Below are 27,548 nucleotides of genomic sequence, written 5' to 3'. Positions count from 1 at the left end.
TTCCTGGTGAGGGTGTCAGAGCCTGGCCCAGGCTGCCCAGGGAGGTTGTGGAGTCTCCTTCTCTGCAGACATTCAAACCCGCCTGGACCCCTTCCTGTGGAACCTCAGCTGGGTGTTCCTGCTCCATGGGGGGATTGCACTGGATGAGCTTTCCAGGGCCCTTCCAACCCCTCACATTCTGGGATTCTGTGTTCTGCTGTGAGAGGGACAACTTTCCCATCTCAGCTCCCGCACTCCAAACCCTGCCCGGAGCTGAGCTGGGACCGTCCTGCAGGAGGAGCTGAGGAGGGACCCGACAGCTGCAAACCCCAGCGAGATGCCCCAGGTCCTACTACTCTAAAGTGCGAGGCAGAACCAGGCAAGCAAGCCCTGTCCCTCAAGTATCTTTTGTATTTCAGCTTCTCACAGCACCACAGGACAATGCGAGAGCCTGAGGAGCCACAGCACAGAGACATTACCTGCTTCCCCAGGATAAGGGTTTAACAGAACAGTTTCTAGATTAGATTATTCCTGATTTGAGTCAGGGCTAAGTCAGTTTTCAAGTGCATAGAAACAGATCAGGCCAGACTAGAGTAAAACCCATGCAGGCAAAGAACACAAGTTTAATTGCACTTTATTTTTCAAAAAGTGAAATGCAAACCCCTCAGGCTTTCCACCTGTGGCAGCAAACAAGAAACAATTTGTTGGTATTAGCAAGGACCCCCAATGCGATACAAGCAGAGCCGGGGTCCCACAGCCAGACCAGGGCACCCGCGCTCAGAGCAGCCCCAGAAAACCCGAGTTTCACCCACATCGCAGCCAGCACTGAGTAACGATCTGGGCTTCGAGCTCTGGAGCTTCCCCAGGAACGCGTGGTTGAGTCCCCGCTGCGAGGCAGCGTCTGCCCGGCCCCGGTGCAGCTGCTGCACCGGCATTGGTTGTCCCACCATTTCGGGTGGGTTTGGTGATTCACCGCACTGAGGGCGCAGCGCAGGAAATGCCTGCAGCCCCGGAGCATCCACCGCTCTCCCACACCAACAAACTGCATTGAGCAGGACACAGATAGAAGTGTTTGAACGTGTTAAAGAGTCGGTTGTAGAAACTAAACTAGGGTGGAATTATTTAAGCACTTTCATTTTTTTAAGTCAAGGAGGGTTTATTGGTTTTGAAGATAGTAAGACCTGCTCCTACTTTTAAGCTGCATTAGTGCCGGTGGGTGTAGAAGCAAAAGTGCCATGAGAAATCCACCTGTCTGCCCAGCTGTCCATCCTCACCCCCTTCCCCTCTTGCTCCTCTTACACTGAAAGTTTCCACCGTGCCACCCTCGGCACAGCCCAGGTGAGGTCAGGTTACAGCTTCTGTCCGACCATCGCCAAGTTCTCACTCGTGCCATGATCATCACACTTTAAACAGCAGCAGAGAAAAAGGCACAGGAGTGGGGCTTGGCTGCCTGCAGTGACGCACTCTCTGGCCAAGCAGCACATCACACACCCGAACCGCTGCTGCCAGCGCCGGCGAAACAACCCTGCACAAAAACCTCTCAGTTCTACACAGAAGCAGAGAGGAGCGGAGCTGCCTGCACCCCAAATCACTCCTGTGAGGCCTCTGCGAGCCTTGGGGCCTCCATAAAACACCAGCGATCGCTGTGTGGCTGCTGGGAGCACTGGTGTGACGGAGCCCTGAGCCTCAGTACCGCTGACGGGTGCCCCTGCTCTGCGGGTGAGCGGCACCGCACGTGTTGCAGCTCTGAGTGTACAACCCTGCTGAGCTGAACTGGCTCCCCACACCGCCCGGGTCACAGGAAACACCAGCTGGGGGTCTTGTGGCCGAATGTCACACCGTATGCTGCTACCACCTGGTGATAAACCAGCATAGAGTCCCCAAGAACTAACAGGAATCTTCCAAGGAGATCTCCACTGGGGACGAGGGAGAGATTGTAGTCTGTTATTTTAAAAAGTAGTCAGCTGCTGCAGGGTCCTGCCAGACTTGTTCTTCTGAAGCACTTGACGAAGTTCGTATTTGCATAAAGGTTCAGATTAATGAATCGACGGTTCACAGAAGGACAGTGATACAAACGTGCAGTAAGACCGGTCGGTTCCTTCAGCTCATCCCCAACCTCTGCGCAAGTTTGTCAGGTCTGAGTGCCCAAGAGCACAACAAGAGCCTCGTGTTCTCAGGTCCCATCAATCTGCAGCACAAGAGCCTGGGAAGTCCCTGGTTGTCCCCAACTGTCCCACGTATGCAGCTCGTTAAGTGCCAAGTGCACAGGAAGAGGCTGTGCCCAGAGGAACAGGCTCACCCGCCAGCTCTTCATCCCAGCCAGTCCAGGTCATCATCGTCATCATCACCGAAGAGCGGAGTGGGAGGGGGACGCCCCTTCATGCTCTGGAAGTAAAACCAGAGGGAAACTTCTCAGTCTGAGCAGCTTCCCAGTATTTAGGAATCGCTACAGTTCTGGCTGCAAAATCTCCATCGGCTTTAGGGAGACGATATCAAGCAGACTCGTTACTGTTGTTTTTGCACTTTTCATACAATGGCTTAACACTCCAGGAGAAATGCCACAGGCTCCAAGGGGCAGGAGAGGGTAAGACACTGAAACCCTCCCGTTAACCTGGCAAGCCTCACCAACTTCATGCCGGCAGGAGTTTGTCATCACAACCTCAGCCCCGATGACCCCTCCAAGCACGAGAAGCAAACCCAGATACTCCTGATTCACACAGAGGATGTACGGGAAGCTTCAAGCCAGGTACCCCCACAACCATGGGAGGATTTCACAAACAAGCTACAGGTTAACGCCCGAACCAGTTTAGGAGTGGAGAGATATTAAACAAACACGTACCACTTCCTCCTCATCCTCCTCTTCAGAGGGAACCTGTGGCTTCAGTGGTTTATGAGATGCTGTTTCGAAGAAGTTGTCATCCTCAAAGAGGCTGGAAGAAGATAAAGAATTAACAGTTTGCTCGCAGATGATGGGATTTTGGTTTCGTAAATTCTATTAGAGAGACACGTACTGTTCACCAGCGCAGAACATTTCAGCAACAAGACCTGGCAGCTGCCGGTATCAGAGCCCAGAGACGCCACACGCTCCTCCGAGCTCAGCGGGAAGCTGTGCCCAGGGTAACGGCACCAGAGCACCCACCCAGACGTGGCCCGTTCTGCAGCTGCCCCTGCGCAGCGCAGGCCTGGCCAGCCTGGTCTCCAGCGCTGGGCTCACACTGTCCCAGGTCACCACCGAATGGAGCTGCAGCCCTGCACGCATCCTGCCCACGGCAGCACGGCTGTACGGACGCGCTGCCAGAGCGGGCTGAGCTGAGCAGCGGGGTTGCAGTTGCCCCAGCGCTCACACCTCACCTGGAATCTTTTCTCCTGGGGCTGGAGCTCCCATCCTGCCCTCCTGGGGCTGCTCTGGTGACAGCCGAGCTCTGCTCCACTGTGCTGGGTACCGGTGCAGGTTCCTTCTCAGAGCTACTTCCATCTGGGGGGTCAGCGCCATTCCCCCCATCACCATTCAGGGGAGGGGGCTCTAAACCTTCGACAGGCTCTGCTGCCTTTTGCTCCTCGGCTGGCTCTTCTGGAAGCGCTGCCGCATCCGCCGCTGCTGGTTTGGCTCCTACAACAGGAGGTTCTGCAGCTTCTGTCTGCAAAGATATTCTGGAGGGACTGCGCTCAGTCTCAGCTTTCCTGGTGTGAGTGTTCTCCTGACTCGGCTCAGCTGGCACAAGGTCCTTGTCCACCGCAGGAACAGGCTCTCCTGCACACCCAGGACCTGGGCAGGATTCAGGAGAGAGATGCTCCTCCTGGACCTTCTCATCTTCTGACGCCACGTTCCTCTGTGTCACCTGCTCGTCCCCGGGAGCTCTGGGCTCGGCAGCCACAGGAGCAGACTCGCCTTCCCGCTCGGACACCAAGGAGCCTGCGGTTGCTTCCCCCGGCTCGGCTGGGAACACAGTGCCCTGCGCTGGGCTGTGCCGCACGGGCCCGGTGTGGTTCTCCTGCGCTGCACGTGATCCCTCCTGCCTTGCTGCTCCTGCTCCAGGTTCCTCCTTGTGACTGTCATGACCTGCTCCCTCCTGCTGCTTGCTGAGCAGCTGAAGTGTCACTGTCTAAAAAATTGAGCAGAGAAAATGTAGGTTGCACACTAAACATAAACCATCACAGGTCCCTGTATCATCTGCCACTACTGGGCTGCTTTTGTCACCCACAGCGGATTTCTGCTTCACAGTTATTTCAGACTCACGATGCAAATCTGTGGTTTTAGCCCAAGATTCATCCTCTCACACTGATCACCTTTTCTCTCTTACCGCTGTCGTACCTTAATAGTGTTCATGACAACACCCAGCACTGTCCTGCCACTGTAGGTCTCTTCCAGCTCAAATTCACCCCGAAGAGATTGAAATACACCATTCATTATCTTCTTTACCTGGAAAAGAGCAAGACAGGAAACAAAGCCATGATTCATTTATATGTGAAGCACTGGACTGAAGATCAGATACTTCTCCAGGTGAAGGAACAATAAAAATCAAACATACAGTTTTCAAATAACCTACTTTTCGAATGAGAAATTCCAGTAACGAAGCAGAACACATCACACCATTTTAAATAAGAATCAGTATAGATGCACCAAACACAGCTCCTCAAAACTGAGGCAGGTTGCACAAACAGACTATACTTGCTACTTATTCTTTCAATTTATAAATTAAAACTTCAAATGTTAGCCTAAAATCAAGCAAGCAGCAGGAACCCTTTCTTCCTCTGTAGATCCTGCTACTAGAAACACAGCACTTCTATGCTGAACATGGCTGTTTTCCTTCTTATCTCTGCTCAGAGAGAAATAATTCAAGGCAAATACAATAGATTCACTTAGTAAGGAGAAATATTGGATAGTCAAGCTCACTTCTTCCGTGAAGCCTGCAGGTGAAGGTCTGTCCTGATCCCTCTGCAGCTCTCGGATGCGTTCTTCATAGCGAGCCTTCAGCGCCCCGAGGTCAGACTGCAGGGCTGCATACTGCCAAAGGGAAATCAGAACTCAGAGCAGCCCCACAGACACCTCCACACCGAACCTGCCGTGAGGGGGGTATCTGTAAACAGGTTGTTAGTGAGGGGGTCAATTGCCGAGTGGAGTTTTGATCAGGGCTTTGATAGGGAGTTGCAAAAGATTTGGCTGAAAGTAACAGCACCAAAATAAAGGTGTCTGACCCAGACAAAGCCTTGGAGATCCAGAACTTTGTCATTAGTTCAAGTGACACCAGGAACGGGCACAGCATGACTGAGATCCCAGTGAACTGAGGGCTGGGTCTCATCATTAGACCTGTTCAATGTGGAGCTATTCCTTCCCTCCCATGCTCTGGAACTCATGTTCTCGTTACTCTGGACACGGGCAGCCTCAGCCTAGTGGTTATCACACTCCACTTCACATTCAGCCGCTGCATTATCCCCTTTACCTTATCTTTGATAGGCTCTAGTTGCTCCAAACGTTGCTGAAATTCAGATGATTTTTGCTCCTCTGCTTTTTTCGAGTGTTTTACAGCCGTGAGCTGAACGACAAGAACCCAACCGTCAGTTTACAGCCCCTTTCAGCGTCACCCACTTCACGAGAGTTTCTGCTCAAAAGGAGTCACTCAGGACAGCACAGACAAGCAGAAGAGATTGTCGCTGTTGGTTTAGCCTGACACTGGCACCACCTGGGCGCTCCCCCATTCAGAGCTGCAGCACTAAATTCAATAACCCACCACCCCAACCTAACAGAAGTACAGACACATCCTGCAGACAAGACCAAATTCCATAAGTCGAGCAATTAAAAAGTCAAATCACACAGAGGCAGGAGAGGACTGTTGGCTACAGTTTCTGGTTAGTTAGCATTACGCTATAGAAATAAGGAGTAGCCCTTTACCTTCTCTTCCAGCTGGGACACCTGCTGCTGCAGGGAATCTCTCTGCTCACACACCTCCTGATACTGCCTGACGTGCTGCTCCTTGGCCGAGGCCAGAGCACGGTCACATTTGGCTTCCCACTGCGATTCCAGCTCTGCCTGGATGAGTGACAGCTGTCCGTCACACAAGAGAGATCATTAGGGACACACACGCAATCTGTGGTTGCATAACAAGCGCCTGAGGTTGGACAACGCCCCCTGCCCTGGGTTGGGACACCCACACGCCGGTGACAGCCCTGCAGTTGTCCCCAGCTCCTGCCCACACCCCCCCAGCTCAATTCCAGCCACAATCCCACAGGCTGGGCTGAGGCTCTGGCTCAGATTTTGGGTCTCTTGGCAGATCTCTGAGCAGCATTTCACTATCAGCAGTCCTGGTTGCTTCTCTGTGCTACAAACTCCCTTAGGAGCCTTTCCTTTCCTCAGCCTGACACTGTTTCTAAGTCTGAATCCGATGCCATGTGCCAGTCTGCACCAAAACTCTGCAGCCACACCAGTGGCATGGGATTTGAGTCGGAGAACGACTGGAACATCACAGGCCCACTGCCTGCTCAAATCATGCGCTTCCTTAGAGACGCCTGAGTAAATCCTGAAGTCAGAAGCAAGGCCAACAAACACCAGAGATATTTAAAAAACACCCCAAAAAGCAAACCACGCGTTAAAGGGAACCCCTAACAGCAAGTAGGTAACGTTTTCATTCTTTCACTACCTGAATGGTTTTAATTACTATTTTATAACTCTAGGTTCCTCCAAGTCCTCCAGACACTTGCTGGAGAAGCTCCTGTGACTCCTCACCTGCTCTGCTGCCGCCTGGTCTGTTGAAGTCCGGGCCTTTTTCAGCAACTGTCGAAGCTTGTCCAGCTCCTGCTGATACGACCTGCGTATTTCTTCCATCTCTTCCTCTGCCTGAGCTCTCTCCGAGAGGGATTTCTTCTTCCTCTCTGCAAGATTCTGCAACACAGGGCAGGACTTAGAATAGGCCAGACTGCACCAAAGTAGCTCGTCTTCTTGTGTACAAAGAGCTTCCATGAGCAGAGAATCATATCACTCTGAACTCAAGCTGAGATTTATTTTATAGGCAGAAAGGTTAGCATATTACTGGTTAAGATATTAAAAAAAACAGATGAGCACAAAGGATCTACCAGCACAGGGATCCCTGCCTGCAGAGGAGTCAAGATTCACGCAACTTGCATATTTAGAACACGAATGGTGGGTTAAATTTCAGCGATAGCTGGAACCCTGCAGCACTAGCACCAGCCTTACCTTTTCCAGAGTCTCCTTCTCCACTCTTAGGTCCGTCAGCTCCTCTTCCAACACTGTGATCTTCATGTCCAGCTGTTTGCGGCTCTGCTTCTCAGCTTTGAATCTGGTCTGAGTGTCCTCAGAGGCTTCTTGGAGCTCTGCAAAAACACACTCTACTGTAAGTTTCAGTGCTACATATTTCAGATGAGTGCGCTTGGGGGAATAAATAGCGTCTGATGCACAATGATACCAACCACACTGCTTGCACCTACAGTGGCAACTAAAATTTATCAAGAGCTTCTTCAATGCTTATACCTCAACTTTTAACTTTCCAACCACTGGATAATCTCTGGCTTCTCTACAGGATGTCAGACAGCAATGCCAAGAGCTTGTTCCTACAGAAGGCAACCCTGCAACAGCACGATTTTGTCGATTGATTCAGCCCACTTTCCTTTCAGTGGATGCATTCAGGCATGTCAATGCATCGCTATTCCTCTTTGATAGCCTTGTGACCGACCCTAGGGAAAGCAGGGATACTCCAGAAGGAAGGAAAAACACATGACCTATAAAAGAGGGGAAAAAAGGACATAAAAGAGCTCTTGCAGAACACAAACCTGCTAACTGTGCCTGCAGTTTGCTGACTTGCGTCTCGTGTCGCTCTGCATCCTGTGTGGCAGCAGCGAGCTGTTTCCGCAGGTCCATCTCCTTCTTCTGCTGGGCAGTCAGCTCCAGCTGCAGCTGCGAAACCTGCGCCGTGGCAGCTGCCAGCTCCTCCGTCACCTTGGCCTGTGGCACAGAACCGAGTGGGGAAAAGGGGAAAGGGACACATGAGTGCGAGGAGGCACCAGAACTGTTCTTACACAAGAACTGAGAAGGTGATGGAGACCTTACTGGGAGAGTGCTGGGGTCCAGCACCTCACACATATCTCCAAATCTAGAGGTAATGATAATTTTTTTGCCACATTACTGTGAGTTGTTTGGCTGTATCCTGCCCAGACTGACTAGAAAGCTGCACAAGGCCAACAACCTCCTCACCGCTTCAATTCACCTCAGTAAGTTTTCCTGAAAAGCTTAAATGTGTTTTTAAGACTAGTACCAGAGCCTGGTGACTCTGCTCAGAGTTTTCAGACTATATTAGTATCTACTCAAGTAAAAGCTTGGGCTCAGACATCTAATTATCTTCAATAAGCTTACAAATCACGGAAAAGCCACACAAACGCAGGCTTGTTCCAGACAGAAGAGCATCTTCCCTCCAGAGCACGTGGCACATCATCGCCCCGAGGTGCTTGTGCAGGCAAGGCCGTCACTGGAGCACCATTCTCACTGTGATTTGTTGACCTGTTAAGACTTTGTGCAATGCTAAGCCATGGAAAACCAGGTACTAATAGAGCTTGTCAGACAAGTTGTAGCCAATATGTCAGGAGAGGCTCAAGGCATCAAGACAAAGACACAAAGTCACGTTCTCTTCAGACTATGACCACGATCTTCCAGCTGTGAGCAAAATTGTTCCAAGTACAGCGAGAATGAATATGTGCCGACCTCAAGTGCCGGGATATTACACTGTTAATTTTAAAAGGAGGCAGCATTTTTATAGAGACTGGCTAAACCCAGATCTGCTTTCCTCTTAGGTTTCTTTAAATGTCTCGTTGCAGTTCAAGATAACAGCTCCTAGCACGCAGTAATAAAAACAAGACCCCATGGCACAGCTAAAGGTTATTTAACACTTGCCTTTGTCTTTAATAGCACATAAAGAAAAGTGAAAAGGAAATTCTATGCCAGGAAGCGTTACCAGACCTAAGTTTCTGCAGTGAACACTTCATACCTACACTAGCTCAGCTCCAGCCTCCAGCTTTCAGGTACCAAGAATCTTATGGGACCTGTATCTTCTGACAATCATACAATAATGTCCAGTTTCCCCCATGGGGGAGGTCAATCAAGGAGCAATGCAACAAAGCTCTCTGCAAGGGCTCCCCAAGAAAGAGGGAGCCAATGGCTACACTGCCACTTGTAAAGCCCTTTGCCAAGTGGAAGATTTGTGCTAATTCAAGATCTGAGGCAACTCTTTGAACACCAGTGAGCTGGTTGAGGAGGAAGCTGGGCTGGCACTGTCTCGGGGACAACGCTGTGTCACCTGCAGTCAGACACTCTGCCTCACCTGGTCCCAGCCCCGATCCGCTGGCAGCGTGTGCTGGGAGGAGAAAGCAGCGACAGGAAACAGGAACAGTTAAGAACACAACTTGAGAGGCAGAGGCATTCATCATCATCAGAAAAGCAATTATAGGAGCCTAAGGCATGCAAGAGAAGCCCTTCAATTATTCCAAGAACCCTACAAGCTTAGACAGAAAGACGTAGTCAAGCTTGGCTTAAAAAGAAAGAAGCTAAATGTATTTTTGCAGGTACATTGCACACACAGATGGAGGAAGGGTCCGACACCTGATGACAGTTCCACTGCATTAGTTATGGAACAGGAGCTGTGATGTGCTCTGCCAGGGCTGCAGATCTATAACCCAAAAGCTGCAGCTACTAACACCTCTTCTCAGTGATCCTGGGTACGGATGCCTGGCCTGTATCACCAAATGAATGGTGAATCCCAATGTTTAAGTAAAGAACAGATAAAATAGCTTAAAATTCTCTTCCCTGGTTCTGTCTGTCTGTAGCTACCTCAGCCATCGCAGTCACAGAGCAAGCTGGGCGAGATAAAAGGAAGAAGGAATATCAGCCTTCATATTTACAGTCAATGCTCTCACAAAATGAAGGGAAATCTTCTCCTAGTGCAAGTGACAGCTTTTCTGGTCTAGCCCTGAAGAGGAGGCCCAAAAGACTCCTAAAGATCCTATCTTGTACTTCCAAAAGATGCTTCTTCCTCAAGTTACTTATTGCACAAGCTGGATGTCGTGTTCACTGACAGACAGAAATTGTATAAATTATTTCAGCCTGACTTACTCCTGGTCAGAATCTCTCACACTCCCTACATATTATGGGTATGTGACCTGAGCACTCACTGGAAAAATACAGTCCCTGCTTTACTGGCTGTTTACACCAGCATGAATTATAGAATCATTCTGGTTGGAAGAGACCCTTAAGATCATTGAGTCCAACCACAGCCTAAATCTAGCACTAAACTATGTCCCTAAGAACCTCATCTATAAGTTTTTTATCAGCCGTATATTGCTCTATTCTTTAGCATACTTTGGAAAGCTGCAGCTTCCCTTATTTTTAGGTGCGCTGAGTTATGGTTACCAAGCAGAGCAAGGTTTTATTATCTCACATTTGAATTGGAGAGATACACGACTCGGCAGGGGAGCAGGAGACTGAACGTGATGTAATTGAAGAAGCCAGTGCTTGGGGAAGCACAGAAGACACTCACGAGGGCAGAGCTCAGAGCTGACCTTAGCTAGGTCAGGCTCTTACAAGCGGACATTATAGGATTCGCAGCCATGTGTAAGCGCATTTACCTGCTTTGAAAGCTATTTGCCAATAGGCCCTTTCACAAAAGCACAATACATTATTAGTAGAAACAATGAGCTTTTGACTAGTATTTAAAAAAAAAAGCGTAAAAAAGTGCAACGAAGAAACTCTAGTCCATGGGTGTCAAACTCATATTCACTGGGGGCCACATCAGCCTCACGGTTGCCTTCAAAGGGCCAAATGTCATTTTAGGACTGTATAAATGTAATTACTCCATTCATAGGTTCCTAAAATTACATTACCATTTCTTTCCCAAAACACCTTCCAAAACATAAGTTCAGGACTCCAACTGTCTTGTAAGAAATGGTTTAAGGCTTCAGTGTGTTTTAGTGCTACAAGCAGTCCCTTCCCTGGCTCTGCTCATCGCCACCATTACCTTCTCCTGCTCTGCATGCAACACTCTTGCCTGTGTGTTCTCGTTCGTTGTTTGCAGTGAATGGTTCCTCTGCTCCATCAGCAAGTTACTTTGTTCAACGTATCTGTGAACAGGGGAAGACCGTGTGAGCATTTGTGTGAACACCCGACTCGGAGCAAAAGGCTGATGGAAGAGGTGATGTTTCAAAGCAGTTCTCATCATGACAAGCCCCACACAATTTTGTGTGATGTCCTGCACTAAGGGCCTGATCTCCAAAGCAGGGCTGTGCCTGGCACAGCACATTCTGGCAGTTTGGATAAGCACTTTGCCTTTGCAACAACTCTAATGTTCCTATCACATGGTTAAGAGTTTTGATAAAGTGATACCCACTGATTTTTTCCATTTCCCTAAACAGGTTATTCCCCTTCTTAAACCGAACGGAACACACACCCAACAGTGGAACTGGGGACACCACATCCCCTACAGTTTCTTCCACCTTGCTAAAAAGCCAGCAAAACTCCCAGAAGAAGAGCAAGATGGCTCAAAGATTCCATGAGGGTTTTTCTCCCCTTTTATACATTCATGTTTACTGTAAAACAGTTTTGGAGATAAGCCCTGCAGAGAGAGGGGGGAGAAAAATCCAACCTTTTAATACCTTAAGAAAGAAAAACAATACCAGGACATGTCTCTGTCCTAAAGAACACCCGTCCTAGTTGTGCCTAACCAAGCGTAAGCTGGAAAGGCTCTGCGGATGCACTGGGGCTGTATCCTCCCCACTCCTTACCTCTGGTTCCGCTCAATCAGTTCGCTGATCTTCTCATTCTGCTCCTCAATCCGACTGCTCTTCTCAAATATCTCTTGCTTCAGTCTCTCGTTCTCCTAAAACACAGCCCAGTGTGAATAGTCACCTTACCCGGACTTCCCTGAGGCTGTGCCTAAACCTTTGTTTCGCACAGACGCAGCACAGCAGTGACTTATCACCCGCTGTGGTATAATAACATCACAGGAGGGCGTCGCGCTACATTTAGCAGGAATCCTGGCACAGGACAGTAGTTACCAAACTACATTCTAGAGAATATTGTGTCTGGTTGACGTTTTCACCCACAAAACCCAAGATTGTAAGGCTGCTGCCTAGATAAACTACCATAAGGCTAAGTAGTGAAAACCAGAAGTAGGTGTTTTCTGCAACACGGTACTTCAGCTGTGAAACTGCTCTGCAGGACACTGTGGGTTAAGTCCATAAATGCTTTAAGAAGAAGCTGAATTTCTCTCGCATGATCCTTTCGTCAAGACCTATTAAATACCAATATACCAACTCCTGGAAAGTACCCAAACCACAAACTGTAGAGAAGAGCTTTTTTTCTGTAGGAGAGGGGTGGAAATCATTGTTTGCCTCATTCTCTTACCCAGGCACCTGGTTTTGGTCACACAAAAATAGAACCCATGGGCAGATGGACACTTGGGTCAAGCCGGTACAGTTGCCCTCACTAGGAATAACGCAGGGGGCTCCAGTTCCTACAGAAGCAGTCAAGCAAGACTGGCCACGCTCACCTGGATTATGCGCTGGATGTTGCTCATGATCATGGAGGCTTCCATAGTGACAGAGGAGATACCAGGCAGCAGGGAGCTGTTGCCAGCGTTCTGTTTCTTCAGCTCCTCCACCTGTGGGGACAAAGCCATTCTTGAGCCAAATGAAATGAATGTATGGCTGTAGGCAAGAGTCAGATATCTGCAAAGATCCGTTTTGCTGTTTCATCCAATCAGTTGTAGCTATATGCTACTGTACCAGCTGTGACACCTCCCGAAGGGCAGTGCGTATCTCCAAACACAACACATCATATGATATTTAATACTAAGAGGCAGCACCTTCCCCCAAACCCAGTGTTCATTAGAGTAGCTGAACTGCTACCACTTCAAGGTCTGATAACAGCTGAATTTTCACTAAGTTAGTATAGAATCACAGAATGTCCTGAGCTGGAAGGACCCACCCAGATCATGGAGTCCAACTCCTGTCCTGCACAGGACACCCCACAGGTCACCCCATGTGTCTGAGGACATTGTCCAGTCTCTTGTTGAACACTGTCAGGCTGGGGTTCTGACACCTCCCTGGGATCCTGTTCAGTGTCCAGGACCTCTGGGTGAAGAACCTTTTCCTCATGTCCCACTGACCCTCCGTGGTTCATCTTTTCATTCCCTCAGGTTCATCACTTACAAACTTACTGCTGGCATTTAGAGCCAACTCCTCAGACCACATTTGGTGAACAAACAGCAGCAATGTCATTAACAAACCTTAACATTAACATTACCTTGGCAGCCAGATGATCCATTTTATCTACTACTTTGCTAACGGCCATTCGGATCTCAGTGTTATGCTGCCGAGCTTCTGTCATCAAGAAGGAAGTAACATCCCCGGGTGCTTGAATGGAAAGAAGAGAGATCTCTAGTCATAAGGGGAAAATTCCCGCACACAGACACACCAAAAGCGATGCTTTTGCAGTTTGAAGCCTGTCAAACAGGACAGACATTCTCTCCCCAGAATAAAAAGGGACGTGGTATCTGGAAAACTAATAATGTAGGTATTTCCCAAATAACATGAATAGGCAGGTTTATGACTACAGGAAATTCCTGAGCCACATGACAGCACGCAGGTCACCAGGAGGGAAGCCCAGACAGAACAGCAGAACACAACGAGGTCCAACCCAACAGCAGGAACCAGGGTTGGCTTCTGAAACTGAACTGAAAAAAAGTGCTCCAAGAAAGGTTCAGCTGTACTCAGTCTCACCAACAGGGATCATTACTTAAACGGTTCTTTAAATGCCTTTGGTCCTTCCTAGGTTACACATTTTTTCGCCTATGTCCTCTCACTTAGCAAAGTCCCCTCTATGTACACTTCAGTTCCCTCCCTGGCTGGTAGGACACCTGTTTACTATTACAGTTATATTTATAACTGGAAGCACCAGCTATAAAATGCTTTTAACAATATACAGCCTTGGGAACACACCTAGAAATTCCATCCATTTCCACACCGCACAAAGCTCCTTGAGAAAAACATGGATATTTATTGGGAAATGTTTGCCCTCATTCGGCAAAAATAAGAATTTGTGAAACAGTGTGGCATTTCAGACAGGATAAATGTGTGCATGCTGCTGTTGCTACCTAAATCATCATTATAAAGTTTATTGCAGGTATTGCAGCCTCCTTGAAAAGCAGATACTTGTTTAAATGTACCTTGGTAAGGAGCAGGATACATCTGTCCTACAGGCTGGAGCTGAGAAGCAGACGCAGCAGTTTGGGGATAAGCAAATGCCACACCTGGGTACGCCTTGGAGAACAAGTTCCATAGGTTAGAACACGTTTTGGTATTTCCCCTTGCTTACACTTAAGTGGTTTTCATGTTTCTTAAGCCCAAGAGTAACAATGGTATTTGGAAAGAAAAAAAAAACACAAAGAGAATTAGGGAGCAGGAGGTCAAACTACACAACAGTCATAGTAGAGGGATAAAACCACAAAGCCACTCTTCTTTCAAGGCTTAGATACGTGTTCAAGTTACAGCAGCTTAATAAGTTACCTTCCTCACTGAAGTTGAAGCAAAAGCGCGTTTGTGGGAGGCAGAGGTCAGCGTGTGAGCAGCTCACGGCAGCTCACTGCATTTCCAGCTATGGAGTTAGGCTGACTTGAACACAAAGCTGCTCCTAGAAACGGCTCAGAAAATGCAACTCGACTGACTTGATCGCAACTTCACTGCTCTGTGCTCATCAGACACAGTTAAACATCTTGGTGAGTGCGTTAAACGCTATGAGTACCTCACTCAATTTAATTCTCTCAGGTAAGGACAAAAAAAAATACAATTCAACTTGGGTGAATTTTCTAGAAGAATTCAGAACATCAGGGTCCAGCTTTCCAAAAAAACCGTATGTCCAAATCACTATCAGATTAAAATTTCAGTTTAATGACTCGTTTGTATTTCATCAAACAGAACAGCCTATGTTTTTTTATCTTGTTACTCGCCACAACTTCCTCATTCTCAACACAAAGAGAACGCAGAGTCAAAGCAATTCACCAGTGTGGGTTTTTCATCCATAGTGTTTGTACTTATTATCGAATATTTTCTTCCTCTGCCAGGACCCTTTAAAAACAAACACTGTGCACCATAAGCCACTGCTTGATTTCCAGACTCTCCAGAAAATAGGTTAAATGAAAATAACTACAGAAACCATAAGATAATAAGTTTGGGTTTAGATTTCTTGGAACTGTTTGTACGACAGCTTTGTCCTACATCTTCACTACCTGATGTGGCAAAACCACTGTGTGTTAAGCCCCCGAAGTTTCCTTGTTAGCAAGTGGATTACATCGCATTACAGGAGTAGCACCACAGACTTTTTAAAGGGATTATTCTTTTGCTGGATGAAAAACTGCAAACTGCAAACACATCAAGTGTGCAAATGAGCTCTCAGAAAAACAGACCAAGAAAAACCTCAACTAAAACGCTTTTGTTTTTACCTGCTCTGGTTAATTATTACTTCAACTTTAAGAAGCCATCAGCTGGCAGAAAATTAGCCCTGTTTGATTAAATTCTAAGAGGCATGAGACTGAGAATGCCAAAGAGTCCCAGGAAGGAGCCTGGAATTCTCATTCTTACATGTTGCTACAGAGTCCTTGCTCCCAGCCATGGAGAAGACAGCAGGACATCTGAGAAAGGACAGAATTGCCAATATTCTCCTCAGTTTGGTTTTGGTACCTGAAAGCCCTGTGCTCCTCCAGGCACAGCTGAGTGGGGCTGGATCGTTGCAGGTATTAAAGCAGCAGAAGATACAGAGGGTGTAGAACCAGATGCTTGAGGCACTGAAAAGGAAGACAGACATTCGACATGCCATAAAGCAGCTAGAAATAATTTAACTCCGTGAGAAATGGCCAAAAGGTCACTAAATAGAGAAAAAATTAACACCAGTCTGTCTGCAGCCTTGTGAAAATCAAATCCAGTCAAGCAAGTGATAAAAGGTCAAGTAAAAAGTCACAGAAATGTCAATTCTAGCTACATTTAGACAAGCGCTTTTCATTCAAACAAAGGCGGCTCTGAAGATACCGACACGAGATGTTACTCAGGCTGAATCTAAAGCTCAGCTGACCCACTGCTGACGTTACTGTTCCATCACAGGGGGACAGCTCAAGCCCACTTCAGAGCTGCCAGCCCTTTGATGTCCTTTGCTATTATTTCCATCATTTTCAAACTAAAAATAAAATCTGTTCAGTGGGCAAGGATTTGTAACAGTTACATTTACAAATCCCTGAACACCCCCGCACCCCCGATGACAGAGCGGCTCAGGCGCTGCGGCAGCTCGTCTTCAAGCGGTAATCGTGTGCACAAGATCACAATGAAGACACACACCAAGGGAAAGGTTCTTCCCCCAGAGGTGCTGGACACTGAACAGGCTCCCAGGGAGGTGTCAAAGCCCCAACCTGACAGTGTTCAACAAGAGACTGGACAACGTCCTCAGACACACGGGGTGAGCTGTGGGGTGTCCTGTGCAGGGACAGGAGTTGGACTCGATGATCCGTGTGTGTCCTTCCAGCTCAGGACATTCTGTGAGTCTATTACTTCAGCCTTGTGCTTTCTGAATGACTCTACCTACAGAGCTTTGGATCAGCAAGACTTATTAGAAGCTACAGAATCACAGAATCATTTTGGTTGGAAAACACCTTTAGGATCTTTAAGTCCAACCACTAACCCTTCCAAGTCCACATCTAAACCACATCCTATCTATCAGTTCCTATTTCACTTCCTGCGAGGAATCCTCAAATTCCTACAGCCCTTGAAGCCTGCAAATAGGTGAAATTTCTCTATGCCAGCCCCAGGCTCAGTCCCATGTTACCTTGTGTAGACACTGTGGGCAGGACTGCGTGAGCTGGCTGCGATGGTCTTCCTGAAGATGAAGCCACTGGTTGCGCTGTCCCTCTCAGTGTATTTGGATCCTAAAATCATTTCTGCATATTACAAGGAATGCTAAAGAACGAGTGAACAATTTGAAACCAAGATCACTTGAGTCTAGGTGTTATCCAATTAACCTGGCTGAACTAGATAGAAACAATGGAATCATGAAATGCTTTTCTGAACAGAGCACACTTTCCCTGCACAAAGGGAGAGTTATTGCTACAGACTTCACTTTAAGGGGTTCACACTGTAGAAAAAGCATCAAAGAAGCCACACTTTCGTGGTGGGTGATGTACCTCTATTTCCGAGTCGCTGGAGTCGAGCTGGCTGCCGGCTGTCCCGGCGAGGAAGGGCAGCATGGGCTGCCCCATCTTGGCCATCCGAGAAATGAGCTTTGCCTTTGCTACGTCTGGATTCTGAAAGAAATGTCTGCAGTTACTCTTCCTTTGTCTCTCAGCACAGGCTTTTCAGACATTAGAGACATCTCTCAGGATTAGACTCTTCCATGACTGCGTGAAAAACTGATTTTCAAGCACACAAGATAACACTGTGGATTTGTTAGTGCGGTTTGCTTTATATACTCTATCCCTTTATACATCTCTTTATGTATCTATCCCTTTATATATCTATCCCTGAACAAAATACACCACCAAGAAGAAAACGTGTTACTTAAAGAAGCTGCTTAGCAGCTTTTTCTATCCTGAGGCACACACAGAAATTCTTGTTCTCACATAGCTATATAAACTTCCACTGAATGTGCGAATTACTCTTTGTTATCCATTTTAAATTTATTCATATATCCAAGAAGACAACTAACCTTCTGAGCACCCATATGGTCACGGTAACTTTGCATTTAAGAGCAGGAACTGGCACTGAAGTTCCTCACGTTCTGTTAATCCCTTCCAAAACAAGGCCCTGATCTGCTGTTAGTAAAGTGAACATTTGAGAGTGTCTTGCTTGCACAATGCTCACTTTATCTTCAGCAACACTGAATGCAGAGGTGAAACCAGCCAAGCTTTCCTACTTCAGGCTTCAAATGACTTGGGAAAAAACAGCACTTACTGCAAGCTGTTCACTGATGGAGTTTGACTTGGCCCGAACAGCTGGTTCCCTGAAAAGCCAAACAGCTGTATGTTGATATTGGAGGTTAACAAAGATGAAATTGCACTCCCTAAAATGTCTGACCAACTTCATTAATTTAAGCAACAAATGCCAATGTAAAATTTGCAATTAAACAAATGAGCCATTACCCAAGACCAACTTATGATTCCACTGCCACCTGAGATGTGAAAGCTGTTGTAGCAGTACCCACACAGCTTAATCATGTTATGTCTCAGTAATGCTGGAGAAAAATGGCTCCTTTCATCTGTGCCCACTTCAATGTCTCTAAATCTGAAAGTCAGCATTCAAGGAGAAAATTTCCTGCAAGTCTTGTTAGCGAGCACTCCCTTCCCTCACCAACAGCCCTGAGCTGGCACACAGAGAACCCATATCTGCCAAATGATGTGCTCACACAGCATCGTGCCAGATGTTAATGAGCGCTGCCACCTTTTAATACACCAAGTTGTTTTAACCGCGCTGCTTCTTACCCAGGCTTTGGAGGTATTGTAGATGGGGGCAATAAACCAGTGTCTGTAGAGAAGCCATCGGAACTGGGTACCGGAGAAGGGGCAGGAGAATCCCTTGAACTGACGCTCTGTCCATCCGAACCAGAGCTTTCCTTTACCAGCTTCACCTTAAAAAGCATGTAACAAAAACAATCATTTTTCTGGGTTCCCAAAAACGTTTTCAGCAACCTGTTTACTGTTGTTGACTACTTCTTTGTCAAGCCCAGGCACTTCAGGGAAGAGCATACACCTGACTGCAAACTGGAGAAGCTGAGTCTTTAGACCCTGTCATTTCTCACTGTAGGTATTTGGTTTTCCCAAGTGACTCACAAATAAGACATGGAAAAGATCCCAAAACAGTTAGAACGGACTCATCTTAGTAAACAGCCTAGAGGGATTTTCTAGGTTTAGGGTTTTGTGTTTGCTTTTTTTTTTTAATTAAAGATATGTATCTTCCTGAGGTGTTCAGTTTATAACAGTTTCTGAGCCGCAGTTCCCATGCCTAGAGCAGATTTTCACCTTGCAGACAGATGCTGCCACCCAACAGCCACAACGCAGATGGAAAACAAACAGCTGGCAGGAGACACTCACCCGCCGAACTTCCACCTCAAACACTAAAGTAGAGTCCGGAGGGACACGAGCGGCCACTCCCTGAGCCCCGTAGGCCCATGCCGGAGGAATGATGAGATATCTTCGGCCTCCTTTCTTCATCCCCATCATTCCTTCTTCCCAGCCCTTTGGTTTTCAGAGACAAAACAAAAGAGAAAGTTTAATCAGCGACATTATGGTTTCTTTTAATTACACTGCTTCAGGCGCCAGTTATAGAAGATTACAGAATACATATAGAGAGGTTCTTGTGAAATCCCCTTCATTTTGAGTCCGCATCACTAAACCTTTGTCTTACAACAAGTCACAATGGCAAATTATAAATTGCAACATTAAATTAAGAATAAAGATGCAGCTCCCAACATGTTCATACTGAAATCAAACAGATACAGCGTGAAGGCTGAAGGCTTCCAGATCTCTTCATGGTTACAGATACCGGGTTTAAGTTTTAGATTTCATAACTTAAGCAGCTATCACAGATCACATTGATATCCTGGAGAACAGGACTGCGTGCTGTGCTGCACGCACAAATTCCACAGTTGTAGGTGGCTTGCAGGGTGCCAACTTGTCTCAGCGTTCTGGGAAGGAACAGGACTCCACATCATCGAGAGATCACTTCCGAATTGCTGCGGTTACATTTACAAAGCACCCACAGAGAAGAGTTGCAGCCAAGGAGATTTAGAAATCAGAGCAATGCAAACTGTCAAATGGATGCCAGTGTAGAACAGGATGGCTACTACACCCAGGCAACATTAATAAGAAGATATACATTAAAAAGAAATAAAGTAGAAAACCAGCACATCTTCAGTAAAGGACAACTTGTAACAGGTCACCTATGAATTACTCAGGTGAAGGAAGTGACCTGAACAAAACCACCTCCAATCCACAACCTGATTTTATAGAATAACATAAGGGAGCATCACACCACCTGGACTAAAACATTATTACAGTCAAAACCCTCACGATTTGACCACTCCAAGCAGTTTCTTTTACTAGATCATCCTAAAACTTGTCAGTTGTCTTCACCCTCCCCTGCCATTCTCCCAGGTGCTGTGTCAGAGTTATCTGATGACAGAGAGAAGGTTCCCTGAGAACAAGGTAATCCATTAAGTGACTTCCAGAAAACAAAGACAAATAAACACCCCAAAGCCCCAGCTCTTGAAAACAGGAAGGTTCCTATTTACCAAGCAGGACAACTTCATTCTCACACTGCCATTGAGAAGGAGACTTCACTGTACAGTGCAAATTAAGAAGAAACAGTTTGAGTGAGTCACTGTTACAGAGTGTTTTCTATCAACTGAAACATGCAACAGAAATAGCGTATATAAATCCTGGAGATCTTCAGTAATTCAAAGCTCTGATACTTCAATTACATTATAATGAAAGTGCTGGAAGTTCTACCTTGATGACCTTTCCGGATCCCAGCTTTAGCCGCAACAGCTTGTCCTTGTTAACATTTGAATCAAACACCTGGAAAGTCGAACAAAACCACAAAATACACACATTTTCCAACTGTTGCAAGATTCCAACCTCAACTTTACACATTCCATAAACACAATCTCCCATTTGCTACTTCCAAAATTAATTCTCAGACCTAAGACAGAGCATAGCTAGAACTTCTAGTCCAGTGCACAGCACAATACCTTAAACTGAACAATAGCTGGAGACTCAGACTTTAAAACAGGTTTGAGCTTAATGGACTGGACAAGTAAAACACTACAAAAGAAGCTTGTATCAAGCAGCAAACAACTGTCTAGAAGTTTTGTACATTAAACTAAGACATACAGCTGAACAACTCTTTCAGGAGACTACAAATAACTCTGCTGTGTACCACTGGTACATAGAGAGAAATCTGCTGGGCAGACCAACAAAAAAACCTCTCAAGATGAAAACCACAAAGCCATTTTTACAGCAAAAAGATTCACATGCAGATGGATGCAAATGCAAAACCCTTTGCCATTCATTTTGCAAACAGTTAAACCTGCAGAAGTGTTTTAAACGTAATGCTTGGAAACAACAAAGCATTTCTTCTGCTTATCAGCACACTGGATTTGACACAGCTGCAGAGGATGTAAAAGTCATCTTATTCTGATAACATTTGGCGATGTGGTTAGAAGGGCCCTGTCTGACACAAAGCAGTTCCTCGAGGCATTTCCAAAGGAACAGAGCTAGCTTCATCGTCCCTTCTCACCATTTCCATTAATATTAGCACGTGAGAGTGCCCATGGAAGTTAAAAGCATCTCAATAACCTCCTCCTGAATAGTAATGGAAACTCTTATTGTTCTCCAGGTAACACATATGACCTCACTCATGGTGCCATAAGTGACTGAAAAAATACCTTTCCATCAGCACAAATACTATCTGAGATGTGGCCGGTTCCTTCCTGGGACTATCACACTTACTCACTATCAGGAGGTGGCGGAAATGCCTTTACCTGTCCAAGTCCGTTGTTCTGGAACAGCCAACCCGTGTAGGCGACCTCCAGGGAGTCTCCTCCTTCTGCTCCCTGCCCTTCCCCGAGCAGCAGATCCTGGCAGAGGACGGAATCGAGCAGAGGGGAGCTGTTCCATTTGGCGATGCACACCTGCAGCAGGAGAGCAGAGCAATGTTCTGGCCATTAAAATAGAGCGGCAAGTTCCACTATGACAGATTTGACCCATTCGCTAGTGTACTGATCAAGCCCAGGTTACAGAGGCACTTCAGAGACGTTCTGTGTTTCCTTCTAGCATCATTTCAGCTAGAAGAGACCCCCAGGATCATCGAGTCCAACCATAATCTAACTTTAGCACTACCCCATGTCCCTGAGAACCTCGTATAAATGCCTTTGAAACCTCTCCAGGGATGGTGACTCCAGCACTGTCCTGGGCAGCCTGTTCCAATGCCCCACAGCCCCTTCTGTGAGGATTTTTTTCCTAACATCCAATCTAAACCTCTCCTGGTGCAACTTGAGGCCATTTCTTCTTGTCCTATCACTTGCTACTTGGTAGAAGAGACCAACACCCTCTGTGCTGCAACCTCCTTTCAAGTAGTTGTAGACAGCAATAAGGTCTCCCCTCAGCCTCCTTTTCTCCAGGGTGAACAGCCCCAGGTCCCTCAGCCGCTCCTCATCAGACTTGTGAGCACAAGTTATTCTCTGCTCTACAGAATCATTGGTCTCACAATACTTGAACATTTCATTTAGAAATCCCACCAGAAGTAACGGGCTCCCCATCTCAAAGAGGCCTGTATGGAATGAACAAAACTCAGCCAGGCTCATTTTGTAACCTCATCTGGGTGTTCCTGCTCTGGCAGGGGGATTGGACTGGATGAGCTTTCGAGGTCCCTTCCAATCCCTGACATTCTGTGACTCTGTGATATCAGATGCTCAGCACCATCACGCAGATACTCATAGCTCAACTCCAAAGAAAAAGTACAGCTCTGACTTTGAACCTTCCAGCAGTGAGGTGCTCTCAGAGATACACCTCGATGTGGTTGTTCTTCTGAACAGGCCTGCAGGTCACACCTGGCACAAACAAACAGTTACCTGTTTACTGAAATCCATTGCTGCCTTTTCTGACTCAAACATGATGGACCAGTTTTGCCTCTGATCATCATAGAACGTACTGTAATTGTTGGGTTGAACCTGTGCGAGAGGAAATCAGTGCTATGTTAGACATGAAAAGATGCATTCAAGTCAGAAATCCACATCCAAAACAAGTTTAAAGAGCTACTGAAATTCAGCAGAGGCAGAATCCTGCTGTATTACTACTCAAGTTCAGAATGTGCAAATTAGGACTTATTCATGTGCTTGTTGTAGAAGAATTATTGTAACTCAAATACTTGAGCAAATACAAAGTTCTTCATAGATGCTGCAGCTTTCACAAGATGGTGAAAACTTTCACAAGCTAGGTTCTATAATATAGAGGGAAATTTTTAGTCTAAGTAATCTCCTTTTTCAAAAGTACTGATTATATGTAGACTTCCAGAGTAGAGTCGGGGAGTCACTCTTTCCTCACTTTCTGAAAATGCACATCACCACTAGCTGAGTACATAACCCATCAATCTTTCAAAATGCACTTACAAAACTCAAGAACAAACCAGAATCCTGGTCAGAAATTTGGATTGAAATACTATTTCAGAGTAGGATTTCTACCCATCAAATCAAGACGTTTTATGTCACTTGATGACAAGCTGAGAGCAGCAAATCAACACACCAATTTTCTGTAAAACTGGCAGAAATCAGAACTTCCTGAGAGATCCCATTTTAGGACTTACAACACTCCACATTGTTCTTATCAGCAGGAAAACGCTGAGTGTCCCATTTCTGAGAGAAAACATTTCCTTGCTATCATTTCCTTCTGCTTGCTCAGTTGTTTTGTCTCAGTCACTTAGCTACAAATTATTAGCGAGAGCAATTTTGTTCTGTTTCCATCCATCGCAGGGCTGCAAAACTCAAAACATCTCCCCTGTGACCCAGAGGTAATAACACACCTCCCGCAGCGCATAACGCGTCTTACGAAACCTGCTGCCACGGTTCTCTGCCAAGGGCAGTGTGACACCCCTTGTGCAACAGGAGGAGGAGCAGAACAGCTCCGTCTCGGTCAGATGTTTGATGGCAAAAGCTATAACCTAACACTTCAGAAAGCATTTCAGGGTCAATTCCTACCTGCTGTGAGCACCACGGATAGTTTCTCACCCAGGGTCTTACCGTGAGTACGAAGCCTGGATGGATCCTCGCAGTCGCGATCTGCTGCTGCTGACTGATGTAGAGGATGATCCTGTACTGGATTCCACAAGAAATTGGGCAGGGAAGAACAACAAACAGCAGAAACTCAAAATACCTTCAATTCTAATGTGTTTTGCCAAACTATGAGCCTAAGGCTACAGCGTTTATTTGCCAAATACACCTCACAGCATTTTTCACAGCAAAAATACCGTACTTAACACAATTTTATAACACCTATTAAAAGCCCTTGAAAACACACAAGCGTTGTTTAGCTACAGGAATCAAGCAATTAAAAGTAATTCTTTCACAATAAGCAAGATGCTTTAACTAATTCCACATTTTTCGCAGTTACTGCATGAAAAGTTGGTGCGCTAATCCTTCAACACATCAAACTCACAATACATGGCGTACAGGCATAAATCAGCATTATAGATGGGGTAATAACTTGGAGGGAGCTTTCCAACTACTAAACAACACAAATAAAACATTATATTGACATATATGGCTGTACTAGACGTGACCTACTAAGGCAAAGTGCTTTCCTTTGTGCACCTGCACTCAGCACAGTTCGCTGGTGAACTGGGACTGACTCGCTAACTGGTGCCAGTGGAGTGGGTTGTGATATTGCACAGGCAGCCTGAGAACAGCTTCGTCAGCTTCTTTCTGTGAGCCCCGTTCTTCTCAGCTCGCTCACAAATGCCGCACCTGGACACTTCTCAGATCAGAGACTCAGGATTTAGTTTACTAAATTACTATTCTTTTGGTTCTTGCTAAAGCAGAAGTAACTTAGTGAGACAACATGACTTGGGGGATAGAAAACACCATAAATAGCAACATCAAGGACAGATCAGTATCTAAAGTATCTTTTAAACACAATCTACTGGGCATCCCTGTGCTGCATTCTTAGAGGAGTAACTGGGAAGGAGAAACACTTGTGACAGCAAAATAACAAAAGAAGCAAAGCGTTTCTGTACTGCTTTATATTGATTTCCACAGGTACAGATGTCAAAGAGATTCTGAACCATCATCAGAATCACTTCCACAAACATTAGATAAGATGCAGTGCCCGAAACATTGCAAAATAAGTTGTAAGAGATCTTACAGACTCATGGATCATGGAAAAGAAAGTTGCTACCAGGGTACATGGCTGAGCCATAAGAAAAACCAGGATGGCAGGAAAGCGCAAGCATCAAACGCAAATATCTTCTGGTGAGCTCAGAGAAACACAGCTGCCTACCAGCGTGCTCGCAGAACATTAAAGAAGTGTTTCTCACCTCTTTAGTAGCGTGATTCCCAACGACAGCTGCTCCATACTTGCCTTGCTTCACATACTGCCCATTGGTGCTGGAAGACAAGCAAGACATTCAGCTGCAGAACCTCCCCTGCCTCAGACGTCTCTACTGTGGCTGAGCTTTTCTTCTTTAGCCTTCAGGTCCCTTTCCTCATGCCTAAAACATCGGGCAGTCTGTCTTAGCTTGAAGACACTAAAACTTTCTTGCTTCCCACCGACTGCAGGGCCACACATTATGCAGTTTGGGTTGAAAAGAATTCTTTTCACAGATCCAAAGCAACTGAGTTCCCACTCATCCAAAAACATCTTCCCTCTGTCATTAGGTCTTAAGCTCCCAGAGACACAGACTCGAGCAGGTCGCGCAGGAACCCCCGCTGCACTTACTATCGATAAGCATGAACCGCAGTGGCCACAAACACCGAGGGTGCTCCCGAAGCTGCCGGGGCCACAGGGGCCTTTGGGGCTGCCGGACCTGCTGGGGAATAAAGAGCAGGAGAACCTCTCCGTGATACAGAAATGCCACAACACATTCCTTCCCCTACAGGAAAAATAACTCCAGAAGAAGATTAAAATACGAAGAGTGATATTCCAAAGTCACCAAAGGCCTCTGGAATAACCAGGTGCAGAGAGGGCACCAAAGGAAGGGAATATAATTAAAGAAAAGCCCGGTTAATTATTTGTGCTTCTGTTCTTCATAAAAGCCCTTGTTCTCCCAGCCAGACACACGCCACAAAGTTTGTTCCCCAGACTCAAACACAGTTACTTACCAGCTGCCGTCTGACCCTTCTTAGGCTGCTTCGGTGCCGTGTACTGGAAGAATTCATTGCCCTGGCTTGAGACTGTTTGATCCAGACCAAAGAGAGAGGCCAGCCTAGCGCTAGAAAGAGAAACTAATCAATGCACCTTGTTCATCACAGGCTTCATAAATAAGGAATATAATTAATCAGAAGCTATATCAAATATAAAGTGCTTACCAGCACTTCAGATAAAAACAAATGGATGAATGTTAAGAAGCTCTATACCAATTAGCCACTTAATTTTGAATAAGCAGAACCTTTATATGAAGAGGTTGGGGTGAGCAGTACCGTTGTGTTTCATTTCCTCAAAAGCGACTGTAAGGAACATACTAAGACTGAAACTACACCAAAAAAAAGAAGTTACTTCAAAGCAACTACTAGCACCACCCTTATATTAAATAGTTGACAGTCATGATACAAAAAAAATCATGTGACAACAAAGCAGCCACCACTCAGCACTGGGATTTTTCTTCTTGAAATGTCCAGGAAACACATTCTCCCATTAATTTTTAAAATGGCAGATGCTCTCCTGTCAAAGAGTGGAAGGTTTAATGCTGCAGGTTATTCCTGCCAGATATTTCATTTATAGTCTTACTGCTTCAAGCCCATTTCAGCTCACTTATTCCTGGTATCACGGGACAAGCAAATAATTCAAAGTACGAAGGAGAATCCACAAAGGCCAGCACACTGTCAGCAGACCTGCAGCATCTTACATGAGACACTTAAAAAAATCACCATTTGTTAAAAAGTGAGAGGGTTCATTTACAAGACTTGTTAGAGAGAAGCTCACTGAGGATGGGTGAGCACAGCTGGAATCACATTTGGAATCACAGCTGCCCAGGAACCTTCGGGGGCAACAAGTGACACAATATAAGAAAAACTGACCATGCTACACATTAAAATGGTGTCAACAAAAGTTGAAAACTGCTGAACCTGCTTGAAGTGTTTAAAAATTTTTTAAAAATGCCCCAACCCGGCATTTTCGGGAATTTCTGCTTATACTCGAAGTAAAAGCACCTCATTTCTCAGTTCGCCAGCCCGTCCACTCCACAGGCAGCAAAGCCCGAGCGGTTGTTCCTTCAGAAAAGCCCGCCCGGGGTGCTAGGAGCCCCCGGTCCTACCGAGAGGCTGCCCCGGGGCCCTTCCCGGGGACACAGGCCGGGGCTAAAGCCGCTCACAGCCGCGCAGCTCCCGCCCCGGGGCCGATCCCGCCGGGCGGATCCTCCGCTCGGAGTCAGCCCCGCGGAGCCGGTGGTCGAGAGGGCCCCGCAGGCCCCGGGCCTGCCCGCCGCTCCCCGGGCCGGGCAGGAGCAGCCCCAGCCCTGGGCTGCGCAGGGGGCGGCCGCCTCGTTCGACCCCCACCCCGCAATGGGGCTTCCCCGGGGCCGCTGCCCTGCGGCCCGCCCGGCGACGGGGACCCGGCTGCGCCCCGCCGGCCGCTCACCCGCTGGCGGGGGACAGAAAGTCCGCATCGTCCTCCTCCGCTGCCGCCCCGAACATGGTCGCGGAACCCCCGCCGCCCCGCGGTGTCGTAAACGCGCCGCCCGGCAGTGCAGCGCTTTCCGGCCGCGGCGGGACAGGACGGGACGGGACCGGCACAGGAAGGGACGCGGAAAGCGGAAGGGGAGCCGCGCGGGGGCGG

General features: G+C 46.9%; 1 protein-coding gene across 4 annotated transcripts; it reads right to left on the bottom strand.

Annotated features, from left to right (window-relative positions):
* Positions 1 to 597: 597 nt before the first annotated feature.
* Positions 598 to 27,533, bottom strand: FKBP15 (FKBP prolyl isomerase family member 15). Of its 4 annotated transcripts, none has more exons than XM_071817212.1 (30): positions 27,351 to 27,533; positions 25,877 to 25,986; positions 25,494 to 25,584; positions 25,093 to 25,162; positions 23,801 to 23,875; positions 22,637 to 22,735; positions 21,548 to 21,697; positions 20,514 to 20,582; positions 19,098 to 19,241; positions 18,489 to 18,634; positions 17,962 to 18,010; positions 17,196 to 17,315; positions 16,841 to 16,940; positions 15,709 to 15,812; positions 14,199 to 14,292; positions 13,277 to 13,386; positions 12,522 to 12,632; positions 11,755 to 11,849; positions 10,992 to 11,094; positions 9,303 to 9,335; positions 7,762 to 7,933; positions 7,169 to 7,305; positions 6,701 to 6,856; positions 5,870 to 6,022; positions 5,421 to 5,513; positions 4,874 to 4,984; positions 4,292 to 4,399; positions 3,331 to 4,082; positions 2,819 to 2,909; positions 598 to 2,364 (listed from the first exon to the last, which is right to left on the bottom strand). In XM_071817212.1, the coding sequence occupies exons 1-30, from the start codon at positions 27,404 to 27,406 to the stop codon at positions 2,290 to 2,292; spliced, it is 3,777 nt and encodes a 1,258-aa protein (XP_071673313.1). In that variant the 5' UTR covers positions 27,407 to 27,533; the 3' UTR covers positions 598 to 2,289. The 4 variants fall into 4 exon arrangements, with proteins under 4 accessions (XP_071673313.1, XP_071673314.1, XP_065710019.2 ...); XM_071817213.1 differs by having other exon boundaries at positions 25,494 to 25,581; XM_065853947.2 differs by lacking the exon at positions 9,303 to 9,335.
* Between the last annotated feature and the right edge of the window lie 15 nt (positions 27,534 to 27,548).

The sequence above is a fragment of the Patagioenas fasciata genome, chromosome 20 (assembly GCF_037038585.1).
Source record: "Patagioenas fasciata isolate bPatFas1 chromosome 20, bPatFas1.hap1, whole genome shotgun sequence".
Taxonomy (NCBI): Eukaryota; Metazoa; Chordata; class Aves; order Columbiformes; family Columbidae; genus Patagioenas; species Patagioenas fasciata.
This window is presented reverse-complemented; position numbering and strand designations above follow the sequence as displayed.